Source organism: Citrus clementina, unplaced genomic scaffold (genome assembly GCF_000493195.1).
Source record: "Citrus clementina cultivar Clemenules unplaced genomic scaffold, Citrus_clementina_v1.0 scaffold_5, whole genome shotgun sequence".
NCBI lineage: Eukaryota > Viridiplantae > Streptophyta > Magnoliopsida > Sapindales > Rutaceae > Citrus > Citrus x clementina.
In genome coordinates this window covers 32227137-32248946 of record NW_006262201.1, presented here as the reverse complement: position 1 = coordinate 32248946, position 21810 = coordinate 32227137, and the positions used below count along the sequence as shown (strand labels likewise).

The 21810-nt window shown below is 39.1% G+C and overlaps 3 protein-coding genes across 4 annotated transcripts; 2 read left to right on the top strand and 1 right to left on the bottom strand.

Moving 5' to 3' along the window:
* Positions 1-1665: 1665 nt before the first annotated feature.
* On the bottom strand, positions 1666-6972 carry LOC18040188 (receptor-like cytosolic serine/threonine-protein kinase RBK2). Of its 2 annotated transcripts, none has more exons than XM_024184375.1 (9): positions 6826-6972; positions 5666-5778; positions 5182-5541; positions 4790-5038; positions 4539-4693; positions 2876-2955; positions 2658-2793; positions 2417-2566; positions 1666-2066 (listed from the first exon to the last, which is right to left on the bottom strand). In XM_024184375.1, exons 1-9 carry the CDS (start codon positions 6903-6905, stop codon positions 1896-1898), a joined length of 1494 nt encoding a protein of 497 aa, XP_024040143.1. In that variant the 5' UTR covers positions 6906-6972; the 3' UTR covers positions 1666-1895. The 2 variants fall into 2 exon arrangements, with proteins under 2 accessions (XP_024040143.1, XP_024040144.1); XM_024184376.1 differs by having other exon boundaries at positions 6862-6972.
* Positions 6973-12130: 5158 nt separating this feature from the next.
* Positions 12131-13942, top strand: LOC18040187 (probable LRR receptor-like serine/threonine-protein kinase RKF3). The gene has a single exon (XM_024183800.1). It carries the CDS (start codon positions 12131-12133, stop codon positions 13940-13942), a length of 1812 nt encoding a protein of 603 aa, XP_024039568.1.
* Positions 13943-15516: 1574 nt separating this feature from the next.
* On the top strand, positions 15517-17023 carry LOC112098166. The gene is made up of 3 exons (XM_024183799.1): positions 15517-15679; positions 15957-16078; positions 16157-17023. The coding sequence occupies exons 1-3, from the start codon at positions 15517-15519 to the stop codon at positions 17021-17023; spliced, it is 1152 nt and encodes a 383-aa protein (XP_024039567.1).
* The last annotated feature ends 4787 nt before the right edge of the window (positions 17024-21810 follow it).

Below are 21810 nucleotides of genomic sequence, written 5' to 3'. Positions count from 1 at the left end.
AACATACCTTTGACGTGTCATCTTCGGTTTCTCAAGCAACCCCATTCCACGTATTTATTTATATTATTATTTTATTTTTACTTTTTACTTTATTCTACAAGTTTAAATTATTTTCTCTGATTATCACATAAAGTAAACCTACTTAAAGCATATATTTGATTTATAATATTTTTTCGTTATCAATATCACTTTCATATTTTGTTCTTTTCTTTCGTTTAATTTGTCGTCAGGGACTCAAATGGTTTGATTGAAAATCTATAGGAATTTTTTAAAACACAATTAATTACTTTCTGATAAAAAAATGAGTTTAACTATTGGCACACCTCTAACATTCTTTTTAAACCTGTTTTCTCTACATACTCTTCTTAATTCTTAAAATAACCCTCATTTGTTGTACTTTCTTAATAAACCCCTGCATCATCGATACTTTAAAAAAAAATTGTTAGGCGCTCTCTCTCACCCTTCTCGCATTTCAAACCACTTTCAATCTCTTCTTGATTATAGCATTCATGAATTTATTATTTTTATCTATATTTGTCTTTGTTTTTCCTAGTAGGTAATAACTATACATAAAGACATGTGTGCGAATCTTTAAAAAAAAAAATTGGCCTAAGTAAACAAACTTCACAAAATTATATTTCCTACAAAAACTTTGTTTATATTTAGATCAAATTCTTATTCTATGACAATTCATTGTTTTTTCAAATTTTATAGATTTAATGAGTTTATAATGGAGAAAAAATAAGAAAACATAGGTGGGTTTAATTAGATAAGTTTTATTTTTAATATAATTTAAATATAAAGGATAAATTTGTAAATAAAGAACAAAAGGGGTTTCATAAGAGATATAAAGGGGTGCCAATAGTGTCACTCTAAAAAAATTAGAACAAATTTGAATAAATGAATGATTGAAGATGGAGCCTCATAACAGCAAAGGTTTCTGGTTTCTCATTTTGGGCCCGAGCCAAGCCCATTTCTTCAATAGTTCTTTTGAGGCTTCTACAAACGCCTTGTTACTTTGGGCCTGTTTGGCAAGTAAATTTTTTTTTTAAAAAATAACTAATGTTGTATTAGGAAGTGTAGATTATTGTTATTTTAATAAAAACACACTTAAAAGAATTTTTTAAGATTACATTATAAAAAGAATGGAATAAAATTCTGCCGCCTCATCTGCAAATTGACTTAAAAGGAACTTGTAAGCATAATTTCTATTAATTTCAACAAAACATTGCAACTACTACACACACAGTGGTTGAAAGGACCCCCTTTTTTTTTTTTTTTTTTTTTTTAACTTTTTGGGCACATCAAAGTGATAAAACAACAAATATGACTAACGACACTTGACTTTTATAATACTTATGCAGATATGTTGCGGCTGCACCTAATCATGTGCTAGGCAACTTCCATTAAGATAGGGACTAGGAATTATAAAAGGTAATATTTGAAATTGAGGTGTTGTGGTTGTTGCAAAATGAAAGTATCATTTGTTCATTATGTAAGTGAATGCTTATCAAATATTTTAGCGGTTGTACTTTCAAAATTAAGCAGAAATACAACTGTAATAAACATATCTGGGTAATAAGCTGAAGCAAAGCTAATAATATAGATTAAGCATTCATGCTAAAGTTCTATGAAACTGAAACTTTATCTTGCATACAATGTCAGATTTCCTTGCTGATTAAGGCAAAACCTTTTTTTATATACAGTAATGGAAGATTTGGGAGGGTGTTTGGGCATCCTATGGAAAGAAACCCATTTTATACTGCTTTGCCTGAAATTATGACAAAAAGCAGCGGGTGTATCATGACTTCATTTCCATGTGATTATCAAACACTCCCCTGTATAAGTCTATATGGAACTATCCCAACTAACACTCTATGTACGGCAGATTGCTTTCAAGAACCTAAAGCAATCTCCTTGAATCGACTGATATCACTTAGGTACCTTGTTGAGTTGTATTCTTGTGCATCAAAAAGTTCTTCCGAGTAAGTTCTCCGATGAGTTTGCTTTTGGCTTTCTTTCACACTCTGCGCATTGTCTTCGTCACCTCTAAGCAGAATCACAACCTGAACCAGCAGGAGAACATAAGTCAAACTACACCTGATACTTGTTTCCATTAACCTATTAAAACTTTTAGCCAATGCAGATGGGGTGAACCTCTACAAACTAGGACAACTGACATTCCATTTTCCGGTCATAAATCAAACTACCACTCGACATTTGACTCTTGTCATAATAGATCTTCTTAACATAAAAGAAAATGGAGTCACCTAATTTATATCTATTGTAAGTGAAATAGATTTATCAATGGAATATCCTACGCATTTATCTAGTTCCAAAAATGGTATTTCAAACCTACTTAGCATATGGAACCACTAATGTAAAAGGAATGCAGTTTCTTATACTTAATCCACACCTGACTCATTTTTGGGCGAAGAATAGGAGACTGCTCAATGCACAAAGAAGCAGTCAAAACTGCACGATCCATCTCTTCAGCGTCGTAATTATCACCAAGAGAAGGATCTACGAGCTCCCTAATATCATTGCTATCAAGCAAAGGCTTTGCCTAAAAGGAAGAATAAATAAAATCAGACAGTTTAGTAGTTCTAGCATATGACAACTTGCATAATGATTAAATTGTTCAGAAGCAAAATTACCCATATCACAACACTTTGCTGTAAATGATCAACAGCTCGGCGTCCTGTTATGAGCTCTAAAAGCAGGACCCCAAATGAATAAACATCTGTTTTCTCATCAACTATGCCGTGCATGAAGTATTCAGGAGCAAAATAGCTGCAATTCAAGAAACATGGTTATTCGTTGAACCATGATTACTCCAATAAAAGCCAAAACAAGAAGCTTTTGGCTCACAAACCCGAATGTGCCCTCAAATTTTGATACGTTGTGGTGAGTCCACTGTCTTGGCAGCCACTTCGCAAGTCCAAAATCACAAATCTGTATTGGCTCAGATATTAATGAGAAAGCCAAAGAAGTAAGAATGCAGATTTGCATGAAATATCTATCATAGATAATTAATAACGAGAAAGGCAAAAGAAGTAAGAATGCAGATTTGCATAAATATCTCTCTTAGATAATTAATAACGAGAAAGCCAAAAGAAGTTAGAACGCAGTTCTAGGTAAATATCTTTCGAAAATATATGCAATAAGTTTTAATCAAATGCAGCCAAAAACGTTCTGATTAATGTTTCAAACTTTGGCTGCAAGTGTTATACTGTTAATAAATATGAAACTATAGCGCGAGTAAGAAAAATTGACATAGAGTAAAATTCAAACAGGACAATGATGTAAAAAATGATGCAAAGGAAATATGAAGAAGCAGTTTACTGTCATGGAAATCGCTTTACTTTTTTTTTTTGTGCTCAACGTACAATTTTAGTTTTATAAAGGAGTGTGATAATAACTTTCTTTTCCAGTCTAAAGGAAGCATATTAGTGAATTAGTATTTATAAATTAATCGCCATCAAGATGCACACAGCTATGCGATGAGCTCCAAACAAACATAATAATTAAAATTAAGTATTTATCAATGTGTCCCGATGTAATGCTTATGGGACAACCTACAGAAATGAGACTCAATCCTCATAATTGTGCAACCCTTCCATTTCAGGCTTAAACCGGTCAAATGCTTTAAAGCACTCACCTTATAACATAGCAGTTTAGCATACAGTGATCTGTTGGACATTTACGAAATAGAAACTGTTTTCCATGGTGGCTTTGAAGACAATTTAACCTTGAATGCAAGATTGTTCACTGGTGAAACTACTCATTGGTATAGCTATTTCGGCAATCACATATAGATTCTTGCTTTTCCACCCAGAAACTAATCCTAAAGGTAGCAGCCTGATAAATACTTCATTAGAATGATACCCTAAATAGGATCAGGGATTGGGAATAAGCACTTCACTAAATTATACTCTTGTTCAGTTAATATGCTATTATTCCTGATTTAGTTGTCCTGAATCCGCATTCCAACTGATGTTGTAAGGACCTTCTGACATTTAATGCAAAGTCACACTTGAAGATTAATTTGGGTGCTTGGTATCAACTTACCATGCCAAGAGCACCTAGCTCATTTTCTGACAAATGGAGAAACACTGGGTAGTAAAACTTATTATGTCTAAAGACCACACTAGCAACGACATTTCTTTAACATTTCCAGTGCGTAAGAGATGGAAGTCCATATGTCATTTGTGTTGGTTTCACTTGTTTTCAGCGAAACCAGTTTCACAAATATCATTTTCCTGACTACCTCATATGCAACTCCATGTCAACATTTTTATGGCTCGAAAGTAGTATTTAAACTCTAAAAGTAGTATGTGCGGATATAGACATAAATAAAAATTTGAAGCTCTGGATTATATGGAAAGGCCTACACTAAAAAAACTTGACGATGTAATCCACTCTGCTTTGTAAAAGAAGAAATTTTCTTCACAAAACAAAACTACAAAAAGCGCAAACTTCAGCAATGACTGAAGGTTCACTGTTTGAACGTTCTTGGCTGTGAACTTGAAAGATACCTGAGGCTCATAATCCTCGGTGAGCAGAATATTATCAGCCTTAATATCTCTATGAATAATTCGCTTTTGACAACCCTCGTGAAGATATGTAAGACCATTTGCTGTCCCCAGAGCAATTCGATATCTTTTGCTCCAATCTGGTTTATCCTTTGAACCTGGAGGGAAAGTAATTATAAGAGCTTCAGAAATGCATGACATAATTTTAAAAAAACCCAAAAATAAAAGAAAAGAAGCAAAATCGTGGAGCCAACCATGAAGAATAGATGCTAGACTCCCCAGTGGAGACAATTGAAAGACAAGGTGAATTCCGTCACTATCACACCCAACCAATTTAGCAGTATTTGGATGGTCTACATAGGCTATGATACCAATCTCGCATAAAAAGCCACAAGTCTTCTCATCTACGGTTCCTTTGGTAAGTCTCTTTACTGCTACTAGTGTTCCATCCCGTAAACAACCCTTGTAAACTTCAGCATAGCCACCCTTTCCAATTAAATTTTCTGCAAGAATTGCAACAATCAATCTACATCATTGTACAACATTGTCCAAGTGGTGAATTTTGCTATAAGAATTGTACCACATTATGCTATGTAACAAATTAGGCTAACAGTTGGTAATTCCTGATCCCAGAGAAAGTACATACCACTGCTAAAATTTTTTGTTGCAGTTTGGAGCTCAGAGAGGGTAAACTCCTTCAATGATGACCTATAATTGTATATATGTGTCAAATCTGGATCCTCTCTCGTGCTCCTACTTTTTTCTCTGGATAGCTTTGGCATGGCAAGAGGATGGAATGTGCGTAGGTGCTTGGTTGATTTTTTCTTCCATAACTTGAAGAATCTGCTCCAGTTAGTAAGTGCCCGTGATTTTGAAGGAGATTCTGATTGTGTAGTATTTTCCTTAAAAGAAGCTTCAGATTCTGAGCCTCTAAAGCAGGAATCTAAAACTCCTCTAGGAGATGATGCATCTAAGCTCCCATTATTCACATCTGAAAATCTCAGGTCTACAAAAATAGGAAATACAGGAAACAAAACACAATGAAAGTAGAAAATGACCTGTTTGCATACTTACATAAAAGACGTGACGCATAAACGATCATAAAATAACCAAAGATGGAAAAATGTTACCGCAGGCTGAAGCAGAGGATGTAAGCATTTTAGATTGTTTCTTATGTGCTACCAGAACAATCTCATTTTGCGATTTTTTCTGAGGTACATTGCTAGAATCATTAGCATTGTTCCTGCATTAAGTTATGGCAACCGTTCCAAAAGATTGTGAAACCAGCCAAACAAAAGAAACAATTAACATGTGAATTTAATATGCGTTTGAGGCAGAGAATGTTTAGCATTGTCACATTGGTAGAATAAATAAAAATGAGGAAGAATTCATGAAAGACTGAATTTTACAAAAGAAATGTGGAACGTTTAAGTGAAAGGAATATACGACAAGAAAGGAAATCCAGACTAAGACTGCTTTATTAAATGCATACGGCTAAATTTAAAGGCCCCAAAGAGAAGAAAAACTATAACCATCCATCCTAGTCCAAAAGGGACAAAAATGATTAACATTCCTATAAGTTCTAACTATATAAAGGGGAAAAAGACTCACTTATAAGAAAACAATTAGGATCAAATAACTCATGCTCATAGATGGAAATAAACAAATACCCAATTTATCAGACATGTATACCAATTTTTGGGACCTCACCAGCCAGAACTCAGATAAAGCAAGATCGCATGGAAGGTAAGGCATTATATGATAAACAATAATAACAGTTCAAACATTTAAATCGTCTCTCTTGTTCAAAGTCATCTAAACAATTTCCATATCCATCAGCCAAATCTCAAAGCATATCAAAAGGGAAACAGGCACAAGCTGATAATCTCAAACACTAACAAAAAATGAAAATCTATCCATCTCTTTTCTTGTCAAATTAGTCCACAAAATCTAATAGTCCTCTAAGCTAACACTCAATAAGCACCTGAAAACTGAGGACTTACCCAGATAAAGAACACTTAAAGTGAAAAAAAAGAAAAATCTTTCTTTGATTGTTTTAATTTACTCTAATCCCATTTCCATCTTAATCTTCAATATCCGAGAGCTTATGATTCCAAAAATACCATTTTTTTTAAAAAAGAAAATTACAGATATTAACAAAAAAGCCACAAATTCCAATTCAACTGTACTGGCACAAGCAGACAAAATCCAAAATACCCATCTGCTCAAACTCAATAAACAATGCGAAAAAAGAAAAATAAAAAGGATTAACATTAGATATAAGGCATACCCAAATGAGAAAACATGAAGAAGAACACATGCATACCATGGTTTAGCCGCTATACCACAATTACCATTTCCCATGATCATAAGCACTCAAAACAAACAAGAACCCAAAAACCAGAAGAGAAAAAAACAACAAGAGACACACTGAAGAGACTAAACAAAACAAAAAGGAATAAAATAAAATCTTTTAAAAGAGTGGGGCTACCATACCAACTTTAACTTACCATACATGCATGAATTAAACAGGCTGCAATTTCTTGCATATTTGGAGCTATTAAAAAAAATCAGCTTTTGAATAACATCTGTATCTGAAGAGCCAGTCAGATAAGGGAATCATTCAACAAAAAGCTAGAGCTAAATATGGTTAAAAAGTTTTTTCATTTATTGTTCTTTCATTGCTTTCTTTTCTCTTTTCATAAAAAAATAAAAATATATATTTTAAAAAAAAAATGGAGTTCTTTTTGTCTTTGTGTTTGTTTTTGTAATGTACGGACCGCCGTGTTTGTTTTTTTCCTCCTCTTGTTAGAGGATCTCGAGTCCCGTAAGAATCGCTGGTTTGGTCTACGTTGTTGCTGACAAGTGTTGAATGCTATTCAGCGACTTCTGCTCTCAACCTTAATGAACACCTGTGCTTTCAGTGAGAGAGGGAATGACGTTAAAGTATACTAAATTCAAAACTACGCAAACTTTTGGGACTTTCCGGTATTTTGGTAAAGTCTGAGGACTACATCATAATTTATTTATTTATTTTTCTCCTAAAAGAATTTGATATATAAATGAATATTATTATGAATTAAATACTAATTATGAATTCCCTTGATTGGAGTGACTAAACAATAACTGAAACAAAAAATTGAGAAAATATTTCCCTTAGATTGTAACTATAAAAACAAAAATTCAATGTTATTATATATATATTTTTTAAAATTTTTTGGTTCAATGTTATTATATATATATTTTAAAATTTTTTTTGGTTAACTATCACCTTCAATGTGCCTAGTTTAACTATAAAGGTGTCTAAGAATTGGTTATGTTGGGTTTACTAGGACTCTGATTACATAGATTTATAGTACAACCTAAAATATATTGAGATTAATTCAAAAATATTTTGATATTAACAATATCAAATAAAAATTTAAACATAATTTATAGAAGATCTCGGACTAACGCCCCAATAAAACCCACCATTGCAAAAAATGAACTGGAGTCTCAGAACTGAGTATGTGGGGTTCATAGCGTTCATTACTCCTAATTGCCCTCCCTAAATAAATTCTTGAAAATAAAATAAAAATTATTGGTTTTTATGGTCATGGCTAGGGGTGGTAAAAATTATCTTGGGCATCACTTGATAAGCTCGGAACCACGATTTTATTAAAAAATATTTAAAAATATATATTATTTTAAATATTTATATTTATTTAACTCTTTTATTACATATATATATAAAGTTTTAAACATTTAAAATTTATATTTTCATATCAAATTTTATTGAAATAAATTTTAAAATTTATAAAATTACTAAAAAATAAAAAAATATAAAATCCGAATACTCGAATTAACTTGAAAAACCCGACCCGAACATCTAATTACATCCGGACCGGGGCCGGGTTTGCCAACCCTAGCCATGGCTGACTGACAGCTTATAAGGCAGCAGCTTGCCCATCTTTTGATGTCTTAATCTGACACCATTGGTTAATTTTTTTCCTTTTCGTTGCGCATAGATGAAATTTTTTGAAATTTGTGTTGTGTCTTGTGTGTGTCTTTTTTTTATTAATTTTTTTTCCATTTTAGAACTTATTAAATTATTTTATTTATATTCTTTTCGGTTGTAATCCACCATTTGAAGGCATGTGCTTGAACAGGAACCAGTTCTAGCCATGTTTAATTGGTTATTTATTGCAGAGAAGGTTGTGTGTGTCTATCAGATTGCAGGCCCCAATTTGAAGATGAATTTTAATTGTAAATATTAATTGGAATGACATGGAAACTGCAACTTTGTTAGGTATGCTATAATCTTGGTGGTATATATCAAAATCAGATATGGCCCTAGTTGCTCAATTTGTTAGGTTGCTCATCAAACATGCTTATTAATGATAAGACACAAAGAATACTTGGGGATGAAATTCAAGATGCTCAAAATAAGAAAATCATTATCATCATCAACATGAAGAACATTGCATATAACACATCATAGACATGTCTACGATCGATTTACAAAACATTAATTGAAGGCATAGAAGATAAAGTCTACATAATAAATTTGAGCTTTAGTACAAAAGAACTCTTCGTCTTAATTTATACAATGATGGGTTATCTGTTAAAATCGATTTTATAGGTCCTTCAAATTTTCCAGATCTAAGCCTTATTAGAAACTGTAAATTTTTAAAAGAATTCATATCAATACTCAGAAAACTACTCTATAGATCTATATCCAGATAGATAAAAAGTAACCATCATAATCCAAAATATATGATATCCTTTTTCATATACGAAATATATATGAAGGGAAAAAAAGGGCAAAGTAAAAACAAAAGATCCACCAGAGAGGGAGCCCTCCCCAATGAATTGAAGAAACGAAAAGGTTGGTTTATACAGAATAATAGTTCATTTTTATTTCCTCTTAATTAAAACTACCTATGACTGAGTTTGTTTTATTAGATGCTGATTCTAAACTTAACCCAACTTTCATAGGCACGGCCAAATTTTATTTTTCATTTACATATACACTACTGGAAAAAAAGATACACATAGTAGCGTTGTTTATATCACTCTCTATCAGGAATTAGCCCAAATTTGAGATAACTAGCTACATGAACGATGTCTGACTACATCAACACATAAAATGCACACCCCATTTGAGATTGGAGTTGGATAATTGTAACTTAACAGTTACAGCACTAAAATATTTGATAAACACTAACTGTTGCTGTAGTTTGAAAACTAAGTTGATTTTATTTTATACTTATATAATGAAAAATCTATCATATCTTTACTAATTTTATCAAAATTATTATCTAAAATTATCTTTATTATATTTTATTAACTTTTATTTCATAATTACAACATTTTTCCCACCACCGAACAGGTAAGCTTGAGCTTCACTAGCTTCATTGGAAAAAAAATTCTCTCTTTAATAATCTCTGCCACCATATATAGTTGGTTCTTACAACTGGAATTGTGTGGTGGTTCATCTATTGAATTTGATTTTGTAAGACCTAAATCTTCAATGTCTATTGACGTCGAAATTTGGTTAAGTTAGTTAGCTGCTTGATACCAAACTTCCACGTCAGCATAAAATTTGTTTGGTGGATAAGTGGCTTGCCAGTCACTAAGGACGCCTGTGACCACTAGTAAATAACCTACGAATACCTGAAATCACAAGAAACAGTAAGAGGCACAAGGAGTTCTTTCGACGTTAACCTTCCGATGCTCATGTCAGTTTATGAGCTTACAAAAAAAAAATTAATAGTTTATGGTTCAACAACAAAAGCAAAGTGTTTAGGAAATCAGAAGCTGAAAAAAGAAAAACAAGCACAATGCCAAAATTGAATCTAAATTAGCTTGGCCAAATCCTTCAGAAAAAGCTAGAACAAGAAGTAGCTGGCAGTGTTAGCATAGGCAACAACCCCTACTACCGCTTTACTACCGCTTATTAAAGTGATGATGATAATGTCCATATTAGGATAGTTGGCTTCCACTAATTGACTAGACTTTGGTAAGGGCAGTTCGGTCATTGCCTCTTACAAGTAAAATGGGTGATTGAGAAAATGAGGAGTGCACGTCCTCTTCAGCAAATTCCACCAGCAATTCCATTTTTTTTATTAATTATTCTCTCTTTTTATCCCCAGACAATATCTAAACCTTAGAAACTCTAAATTTATAAACTTTAAAACCCAAATAAATATTTCAGCCCCATCTAATTATTTTAGATTTGAATTCAGGTGGTTAGCTAAAGAAAGTGCTTGTCCTCGGCCGCCCATCTTCAACACTATTTTGTATGACAAGATTCTAATAAAATGAGTGCATTTGTGCATGCACTGTGTTTATCCAAAGTTCGTCAGATCGACCTATAACCCTATCAGCAATAACGTACATCTGCAGCTAAAGAACTTTTGCACGTCCTCTTTTCATATAAGATCGACTAAGTGCTGAAAAACAATTAATGTCACTGCCACATGAAGACTCATTCTAAATACTGAACAGTTCTTTTGTTGTCAATGAATTATATATTTGTCTTGCATCTGACAAATAGTACATCACTTTCAGGTAATGCTTACTCCACTTTAGAATATATAAGAGTTTTAAGTTCCTCTCAGTAACGTTATACTACCTACTCCTGAGTTTGTTTTATTGCATGCTGATCCTTTAACCCAAACTTCACGGACACGACCGAGTTTTATGTTTTGTTTAATCCAGATTTCAATAACCGGGTCTTCACTCTTCAACCAGAGAATCTAAAAAAATATTGTGGTATTTTGACGTGTGGCTCATGGCCAATCATGTAACTCCAAGCAAAAGAGGACCCTCATCATGCATGATTCATGGATCTTAGCCATATTGTTGTTTTACAAGTTTTTGTTTCAAAAGCCAAATGGTTCAGGATTTGAAATCAACACAAGGATGCTCATAGTCAAAAGAAATGTAAGTAAATTATCATAACCAGAGATTTATCTTTACCTAACAATTCTATTTAGGAGTAATGACAGTCAGGGACCCTTGAGCATGCAATAATGATGTTTATTTCATAACTTGTGGAAAATTATAAGTATAAAAAAAGATATATTTCATTTGGAATGAGGGGCAAGTGGAGTAGGATGCATGATAACTACAAAAAAGATGTAAGAAATTTAAGATCGAAAAGTTTTTTTTTTCCCAATTTTTAGTTTCATTTTCTCTTTTATAGCAATAAAATTGACAATTCAAGTCTAATTTCTTACAATTTTTTACCTTCTTTTAGATAATAATAAACATCGTTTTCCACAAGAGTTACAAGGTAAATGTCTATAGAGAGAGAGAGAGATCGACAATAGTGACGTGTGCACTAAGGCTTATGCTTCCACAAAAGTTGTACATCAATCTCTCATTACTATATAATTGAGGGTAGCTTATCTGTCATTATCCCTCTCTGCTTTTGACTGGTTCAAACATTCAGTTGCAGACTTGCAGTCCACTCACTACCTGCCAATACCGGCCATTAGAGAATAGATCATCTCATACTTTACAAACTAAGAGCTAATAATGCTTTTTTCAGAAAGCTAGCTATTATGATAACGGTTTTCAATACTGATCATCAAATCTCACCCTTTCAAATGTCACTCTTCCTATCAATTTTCTTTGCATTAGTTTCAGTCTTACATTCAGTTTCGAGCTCCAGTGGGAACCTTTCTGAATCCCCATGTCCGCTAAACTTTGACGCCGTACGAAGATTAGTCAATGAAGGTCCCAAAAGGCCTATGCTGACTGATATGAACACACAGTGCCAAATTGTTCTCCAAGGCATCCGTTTGCTTCGAGCGGAGTATCTTAGAACGAATGGCTACTTTCTTCCTCCTGTAAACAGTTCCTGCTATGAATCTTGCAGGAACTTTGTTACCGAATTTGTACAAGGTTTTGACATCAGAACGTCATGTGGGTACTATCCTGAATTGATTTCCGAAGCCTGTATGAATATAACATCTCGGGCACAATTTGAGAGCCTGATTCCGAAGTCCAAATTGCAGGAGATTAAGCGTCATTGCAGTCAATCCCTAGAGAAGAGTTTTGCTTGTGATTCATGCACAAGCAAGTTGTCAAGTCTCAGCGACATCTTACGTCATGGTCCTGGAAATGGAAATGGAAATGTCTCGGACTGTTCAGGGTATCCATTTCTGTATGCCGCTGCTGTTGTTAATCAATTCGGACCAATTGATAGAGCAACCGCTAGGTGTTTGTTTTCACTTTATTTTTCTGCGCGTCAATCCAGTTTGAACAAGAGGCATGAGATTGTTATCTATGGGATTGTGTTAGGTTCTGTTATTGGGATCCTGGGGGCTTTTACCGCATTTTGGTTTCTGTTCATTCGATCGAAGAAATCTGAGGAGAGGGTGGTGAAAGTTACCGACAATGATGAGCCTAGTTTGGTCCTGGAAAGCAGAACCAGCAATTTGGCCAGGTTCAAGATTGAGGAGATAAAGGCTGCGACAATGAATTTTTCTAGGGAAAATATTATTGGGAAAGGAGGATATGGGAATGTTTACAAGGGAATGTTGCCTAATGGGACTGAAGTTGCAGTCAAAAGGTTCAAGAATTGCTCTAAAGCTGGTGATGCGAACTTCAAACATGAAGTTGAGATTATTGCAAGTGTTAAGCACGTGAATCTTGTTGCTTTGAGAGGTTACTCTACAGCAACAGTTCCTCTGGAAGGTCACCAGAGAATAATCGTGTGTGATTTGTTGCATAATGGGAGCCTCTATGATCATCTCTTCGGATCAGGAATGAAGAAACTGAGCTGGCCAATACGTCTAAGAATCGCCCTTGGAACTGCCCGAGGATTGGCCTATTTGCACTACGGGGTGCAGCCTGCAATAATCCACAGAGACATCAAAGCCAGCAACATACTTTTGGATGAAGCATTTGAGGCAAAAGTGGGAGATTTCGGCCTGGCAAAGTTCAATCCTGAAGGAATCACACATCTGACTACAAGGGTGGCTGGAACTTTGGGCTATGTAGCGCCGGAATATGCTCTATACGGGAAGCTAACCCCGGGAAGTGATGTTTATAGCTTTGGGGTGGTCTTGCTTGAGCTATTGAGCGGGAAAAAAGCATGTGAAATAATCCAAGGAAAATCCGTGCTCTTGAGTGATTGGGCATGGGAATTAGTGAAAGAAGGAAAAGCGTTGGATGTTATTGAAGAAAATATGCCAGAAATGGAATTGCCTGAAATGATGGAGCAATACGTGCTCACTGCTGCCATTTGTGCTCATCCTATACTGCAAGCTAGGCCAACAATGGACCAAATTGTTAAAATTTTGGAAACAGATGTTCCGGTTCGTTCGATTCTTGGATCATATGTTGCTTCTTTTAACAGAGAGGAGATTAGTGTGAGCTCAAGTTATATGTCAAGTTCCGCAGAGAGTAGCTGAGGAGCGATGATCATCACATTATGCTGATTGTATGATCTGTTCATTCCATGAACTGTTTATACATCTATGTAGCTCCTTTGTGCAAAAGAACAAAAAAAACGAAAAAGAATTGTTGTTGAATCTTATCAATTCTTTTGAGATAGAGTGGAAAAATAAGAAATTATTATATACTACTACAAATTATATATACAATAGTGGTCTTATTTAAGACGTCAATATTCAAACAATAATGTATTCAAGTTGTTATCAAACACCAACATTCAATTTTGTTTCGTTTATTTAATCTCTATTTTATTTCCGTCAGCTACCATTATTGTCTCTTCTGTCAACCGCACTCACAACCGCACTCACAATCACAAATCTCTTTAGATTTTCCTGATATCTATCCCTACGTATGCTTCAATTTATTTATGTATTTATTTATTTCTCGTTTTCAATTTAGTTATCAAACATTAAAATTTTCTTAGCCGCGTTATTGACTGCCTATTTATGATCTTTGTTAGTTAATAGAATTGACAAAAATAGAAAATTGACACAAATCTATATTAAAAGAGCCAATCTCCTATTTTATCTATAGCAACAGGATTTACTTTTGCATGTGGTTCTTCTCTTATCCAGCCACAAATATCGTTAAATATTCGACAAAAATTCCCCAAAAACAAGAGGAAAATTATCTTCACGACATAAGATTGTTTGACAGTTAATTATGCAAACAAGACCAATTTCCCTATAACTCAGCTTGGATAAATCAAATTATCTTTCTAGTAGGATTTCCTCAGAATCCAAACAAAGAACTTATGGTTTTTCTCGTAGTACATCTTTACTGGAATAATTCATTATTAGTATTACACATTGTGCTTTGCTGGTCCATGCAAGAGACTAGGATTCTGTCATGAACTGAGCTTAAAAGTCTTTATTACATCGTGCCTGTTGATACTTTTCTAAAGTCTTCTTTAATGTGTTCTATTCTATAAAAATCAAAATCATGTTACTATTTTTTTCTTTCCTTGTCCCTCTTGAGTAATAATGTTTCAGGATCTTTTCCTTGTAGTGTTGAACTATAATAGATGGTGTTGATGCGAGATTCTGGTTCTCCTCATTCTACGACCAGGGTCTCTGCTCGATCAACTTCACCACGACCAGGATCTCTCCTCGTAAAGCTTATTCTCCAGAGGTTCCTGCGCACACAGACAAGTCAGAGTACGCCGGTTGTTTTCCCGGCGCAAACCCTCCGACGCTCAAGTCAGATATGAAGGTTCGGGGAACGCTTGCCACAGATCTTATGGCTTTTGGGTAGTTTTCTCTTCTTTAGAATTTCTTTATCTCCCTTCTAATCTCAAAATTGCTAACCCTTTTACCTTCGTTGGCTACCTTTTTATAGGCTTCCTCTGAATCCCAGTTTTTCGCAGTCTACGCCCGTTATCCTCCCACCTCTCGAACGTGGATTCCCCATTTCCGTAGTCGTGGGTGGTTGCGTGGCCTTCGTGCCTAGATTCTCGGGCTGGAGAGCATGCCTCGCCAACTGTCGTTGACCGGGTCTCCTTGAATCAACCCTTAGCAAGAATACAGCAGGAATGGCTTTATGCTTCTTACAGGAAATTGGCCTCGCGGATGACGTGCTCGTGGATGAGCAGGATATTCCTGCCCCTATTCCCCTGCTACCTGGCTCTTACAAGACACACCTGCTCGCAGACTTCTGCCACCAAACATCTGCTCATCACGTCTGGTCTCGTCGGAGTATTTCCCTCAAACACCGATCCCCCAGTTTCTGGTGTTGGGTAATGTAATGGACCAGCAGTAGAAACTTAGCGGTTCTTGGTTGCGTGGGACTGGAAAATGAAATTCTTTTTTGCTGGGGGTCCTTGGGGTCAAGTTGCACAAATAGACGGGAAGGATTGTCGCGTCCCACCCCGTTTCACGGTCCCAGGTTGCCTGCTCGCTTTAGATGTCTTGTATCCATAATTGTTCTTGCTTTATTGGCTTGTCTCTAACCAAGTGTCTGTTTGTGTTGTAGTTTCTTGGGGTGTTCACTTCCCGCTCCAACCTAACCAGCTCAAACGGGTCAAGGCTGTACTCGCCAATTCCGGCTCGAGCCGAGAACTGCTAACTACTTACAACTTGCTCGAGTCTCGCTTGGTACTTCCTGGCCATAAGATAGAGGACGCCGTGATTGGGGCTCTAAACAGGAAACGTTCTCGACCCTAAACCACGAAGAGGGACCAGAACAAGGATGCCCCTACTGCAAAGCGGGCCAACATCGTGCAGCAGGTCTCTCCCTTGAAGACTTTACCTCCTCCTTCTGCCAAACTCGGCGAGACCAGTGGAGCAGCCACTGATCTTGCTTCCTCTTCGCCTCCTGTCGGGCATAGATCTCGTTTACCTGACAGCCAAGCAGAACACTTGGCCCCCTATCTCAACGAGCTTTCCAAACTCGTGAGCAAGAAGGACCTCGAGGACTTTGATGGCTGCACCTTAGGTGAGCTGGTGGGGGCCATGCAGTATAGCGCTTTCCATCTCAGCTGCATGACCACCTACTATAAGGCCAAGGTTGGCCGTTATGACAGGAAGATGAAGGAGGACATTCAGTCGGCGACGACCAGAGTTGACGTTGCTGAGAAGAAAGCAGGGGACTTAAACCTCGAGAATCTGAAGTTGATTGAGCGAGAATCTCTTGCTCAAGCCAAGGCTATTAATCTCGAGGAAGAGCTGACCAAGGTCAAGGAGGATCTTCAAAGGCAGAAGGCTATGTATGAGGCTCAGCTCGAATCTTTCCGCGATTCCCACCGAGCTCAGGTCGAGAACTTGGAGAAGGAGGCCGACAACCAGTACGACCAGGGACTTCGGCATTCTTATCGTTGCATCATGGCCGTCCTCGGGAAGCAGCATCCTGATCTAAAGATGGACGACCTTACAGCTGGTGTCGCCCAACATATGGACGAGGAGGCTGCAAAGGAGGATGCCGAAGAGGTGGCACCAATGGTGATAGAGGAGGAAAACTCTCCTCCCCGTGTAATCCCTGCTGATGCTAGTGAGGCGAGTAACCCCCCCAGACGCAACTGGAGATACTCCCTCAGCACCTGAGGTGGACCAGCTGACTGAGGCTGCTCGGCTTGCGGACCCACCGTCTTCTTAAATATGTTTCTTGTATTGTAACGAACAATATTTGTGAAGATTATCTGCTTTGTTAATTATTAACAAATTAATAGAAATGTTTTTGATTACTCTCTTGTGTTGTAATTACGAGTTATTTTTCCGCTTGAGAATCTGCTCGTCTTCGTCCGGTCGAGCAGGCTCTGGCTTGGTATATGGTTTTGCCACATGCCTTGGAAGATTCTTCAATGCTTGGGATTCTGCTCGCCTTCTCGTGGCTGAGCCGATCTTGGCACGCTTGGCTTCTGGTCTCGCCATAAACAGGCTTTGAGACTTGTCGAGCCTTTGCATGCCTTACGTAATTTCTTCAAAGCTTGGGATTCTGCTCGCCTTCTAGTGGCCGAGCAGATCCTGGCACGCTTGGCTTCTGGTCTCGCCATAAACAGGCTTTGAGACTTTGTCGAGCCTTTGCATGCCTTAGGCAATTTCTTCAAAGTTTGGGATTCTGCTTGCCTTCTCGTGGCCGAGCAGATCCTGGCACGCTTGGCTTCTGGTCTCGCCATAAACAGGCTTTGAGACTTTGTCGAGCCTTTGCATGCCTTAGGCAATTTCTTCAAAGCTTGAGATTCTGCTGGCCTTCTCATGACCGAGTAGATCATGGCACGCTTGGCTTCTGGTCTCGCCATAAACAGGCTTTGAGACTTTGTCGAGCCTTTGCATGCCTTAGGCAATTTCTTCAAAGCTTGGGATTCTGCTGGCCTTCTCGTGGCCGAGCAGATCCTGGCACGCTTGGCTTCTGGTCTCGCCATAAGACAGGCTTTGAGACTTGGTGAGCCTTTGCATGCCTTCAATTCTTCAAGGATTGGGATTCTGCTCGCCTTCTCGTGGTCGAGCAGATCCTGGCACGCTTGGCCTCTGTCTCGCCATAAAACAGGCTTTGAGACTTGATGAGCCTTTGCATGCCTTTGATTCTTCAAGGATTGGGATTCTGCTCGCCTTCTCGTGGTCGAGCAGATCCTGGCACGCTTAGCTTCTGTCTCGCCATAAAACAGGCTTTGAGACTTGATGAGCCTTTGCATGCCTTTGATTCTTCAAGGATTGGGATTCTGCTCGCCTTCTCGTGGTCGAGCAGATCCTGGCACGGTTGGCTTCTGTCTCGCCATAAAACAGGCTTTGAGACTTGATGAGCCTTTGCATGCCTTTGATAATTTCTTGAACAGTGTAGTTGACTGAAACTCCTCATTGATTCATTTGTTATTGAGTTCGGCTTACATGAGGTTGCTTTGAAATAAGAAATCAAAAATAAAAAACAACGGACACGAACAGAAAAAAAAAACTTTAAAACGTGAATAAGTCTTACTAGAAATATTTCCTGAGGTGTGCCGCGCTCCAGGGGCATTTCACCTCGTGGCCCTCCGTGCGAACCAACTTGTAAACTCCGGGTCCAACTAGCTGCCATTCCCGGCTTCCACTCGGGTATCAAGGGATGTTATCTGCATTGCTTCCCTTGCTGCCGAGGAGTAACAGCTTCGTGCGATTCTCTGGTCTCCTCGTACCACTCCAACTACCCCATTCACCCGGTACTTGAGAGCCAGATAATGGTTGGACAGCACCGCTTTGCTCATCCTTAGAAATGGCCGGCCTAGGATCATCTGATAAGGACCTTCCTCATTCACTACCACAAAGTCCAGTATCATTGTCATTTCTGTCGGGGAGCTCCCAATCGTGATAGGCAGCTCGACCACGCCCAGAGGGACCAGCTTTCCTCCTCCAAACCCCTTCAAGGAGGTATTGGTGTAATCCAACTTCAGGTCTGCTATTCCCATCTCGTCCAGGGTTGACTTAAACAACACATCAACCGAACTTCCTGTGTCAACCAGTATCCTGTCAAACTTCTTGATAGCAACAGTGGCCTTGATGACCAAAGCATCCTCGTGGGGTATAGAATCCCTTCCTCATCCTCATCTATCCACATGATTGGCACTTGCCTGACTCTTGCACGTTTGGCTGCTGGGGTGTTGAAGAATACCTCTTTGCTGGTCATGGCGTATCTAGCATAATTCTTCCTCGACCTGTTGGAATCTCCAGCCAATATTGGGCCCCCAGCTATCACCCTTATTGTAGGCTGCTCGCGCCTCAGGTTCCTGTCACTCTGCTCCTCTTCACTTGTCGAGGCTACCATTGGGAAGGTCCCATATATAAACTCGTCCAGATACCGATTTCTCACCAAATCCTCAACCTGGGTCTTGAGATCCCTGCAATCTGCTGTGGTGTGGCCATGAGCGCCATGGAACTTACAATAGCGCCCCCTATCCCTCCTGCTGGGCCGCTTCGTTATTGGGGCAGGGAGGTACAGCAACCCTCGATCCTTTATGGCCTCGTACACCTCATCCAGGGACATCTTCAAGGAAGTAAACCGCCCATAATCATGGTTCTGGTCGATCAGGTGCACTGTTCTTTCTCTGTTTGCTCCGTTCTGAGTTGGGGGCGGTGGCAGTACTTCTGGTCTGCTCCCTCTGCTACCGTGGGAATGTTGATGGAGGCCACCATATGCCGAATCATGCATTCTCCAAGGCTCCCTAGCTGGGGAACGAGGAGGTTGTGCCCTGCTGCGCTGATACTGTAGTGGCCTCTGATGAGGCTGGTAAGCAGTTACCCGACCTCCTGCTCCACTACCCGAGGCCTGGTGGTCCCTCCTCCTGATCGGGCCATTCCCCGGTAATGCTTTCTTCTCTTTCCTCCCCAACCCTTCTAACTGGTCTGTCTTAATCCGTGCTGCCTTCTCCTCTTCAATCTCAATGTCTCTCTTAGCCTGCTCGTATGCGGCCGCGTACGTCTGAATAACTGGGCTTCTCAAGTTGTACCACAGCCTTCCTATCTTTACCCCTTCTTTCAATCCCCTTAACGCCTGAGGGTGGTTGAAGGCTCCCAAGTCGAGGACAACACGATGAAACCTCTTGATGAATTCCCGAAGGGTTTCTTGCTCCCCCTGTTTCATGCTTTTCAGCTCCATCATGTCATCTTCTGGTGCCATTGTCCTACTAAACTGCTCTGCAAATTCCTGGCACATCTGCTCGAAGGTTTTAATGCTGCCCCGAGAAAGTTTCCTGTACCACTCTCGTGCACGTCCCTCAAGGGATAGTGGGAACACCCTGCACCTTTGGGATTGAGATAATCCTTGTACCCCAGTTATGTCGTTGAAGCGCTCTATGTGCACCAGCGGATCAGTTCTTCCCGAGTATCTAAGGTCTGGGAGGCGGAAATCTCTCGGAATAATTGCCCTCATGATCTCTGCTGCGAGCGGTGATTCTCCGTCCAGCATTATCCTCCAACCAGGAGCTCTGCTCCTTCTTTGCATGTCGTCAATTATCTGCGCTAGTCTGCGCACTTCCTCCTCCAGCTGCACTGCACGACCAGGGTCACGTGCTGCAACCTGATCCCTCTATTGCTCCACATCAAGCAAGTGTTGCCTTAACTCTGTTTCCTCTGCATTTGCCACCCCGTCATCCTCGTCAAAAATCTGTCTTGCCGGGGATTACTCTTCCTCTCTACGGAATTCTCCCCGCAGAGGTATGTTACCTCTCTCACCACCAAATCTCCCGGTGGTTTGACTTCTCCTCGTACTATCGGGACCTGGAGCCACTCCCCCAACTCTCATCCTTTCCTCCTGGGTTACTCTTCGTTCACTTCGCAACTCATGCAGGATGGTTGTCAGGGTCTCCATATGCTTTTCCATCCGTTCCATCCGGTCGAACATGGCTTTTTCCCGTGCTTCACTGGCTATCTCTCTCAGAGTCACGGAATCGTTAAGCCTCATATCACCCCCTTGTGCACTACTTCCTCCTGTCTCCATTGCTTTTCACTTGCTTCACTCCTCTTCTTGCTATCAACAGAAGCTTTTTGATCAGCTCCCCACAGACGGCGCCAAAATGTTGATGCGAGATTCTGGTTCTCCTCGTTCTACGACCAGGGTCTCTGCTCGATCAACTTCACCACGACCAGGATCTCTCCTCGTAAAGCTTATTCTCCAGAGGTTCCTGCGCACACAGACAAGTCAGAGTACGCCGGTTGTTTTCCCGGCGCAAACCCTCCGACGCTCAAGTCAGATATGAAGGTTCGGGGAACGCTTGCCACAGATCTTATGGCTTTTGGGTAGTTTTCTCTTCTTTAGAATTTCTTTATCTCCCTTCTAATCTCAAAATTGCTAACCCTTTTACCTTCGTTGGCTACCTTTTTATAGGCTTCCTCTGAATCCCAGTTTTTCGCAGTCTACGCCCGTTATCCTCCCACCTCTCGAACGTGGATTCCCCATTTCCGTAGTCGTGGGTGGTTGCGTGGCCTTCGTGCCTAGATTCTCGGGCTGGAGAGCATGCCTCGCCAACTGTCGTTGACCGGGTCTCCTCGAATCAACCCTTAGCAAGAATACAGTAGGAATGGCTTTATGCTTCTTACAGGAAATTGGCCTCGCGGATGACGTGCTCGTGGATGAGCAGGATATTCCTGCCCCTGTTCCCCTGCTACCTGGCTCTTACAGGACACACCTGCTCGCAGACTTCTGCCACCAAACATCTGCTCATCACGTCTGGTCTCGTCGGAGTATTTCCCTCAAACAGACGGAAACAATGGTCGGAAAGAAAGACGTGGAAAGTGGGAACAGCAACTCATCGGAGCCAAATGTTGACAGAAAGAATGAATATGGAAATGTAAGGGAGCCATTGATTGACAGAAAGAATGAAGCAAAAGAACAACAAAACCCAAGTAACAATGACGGATTGTGC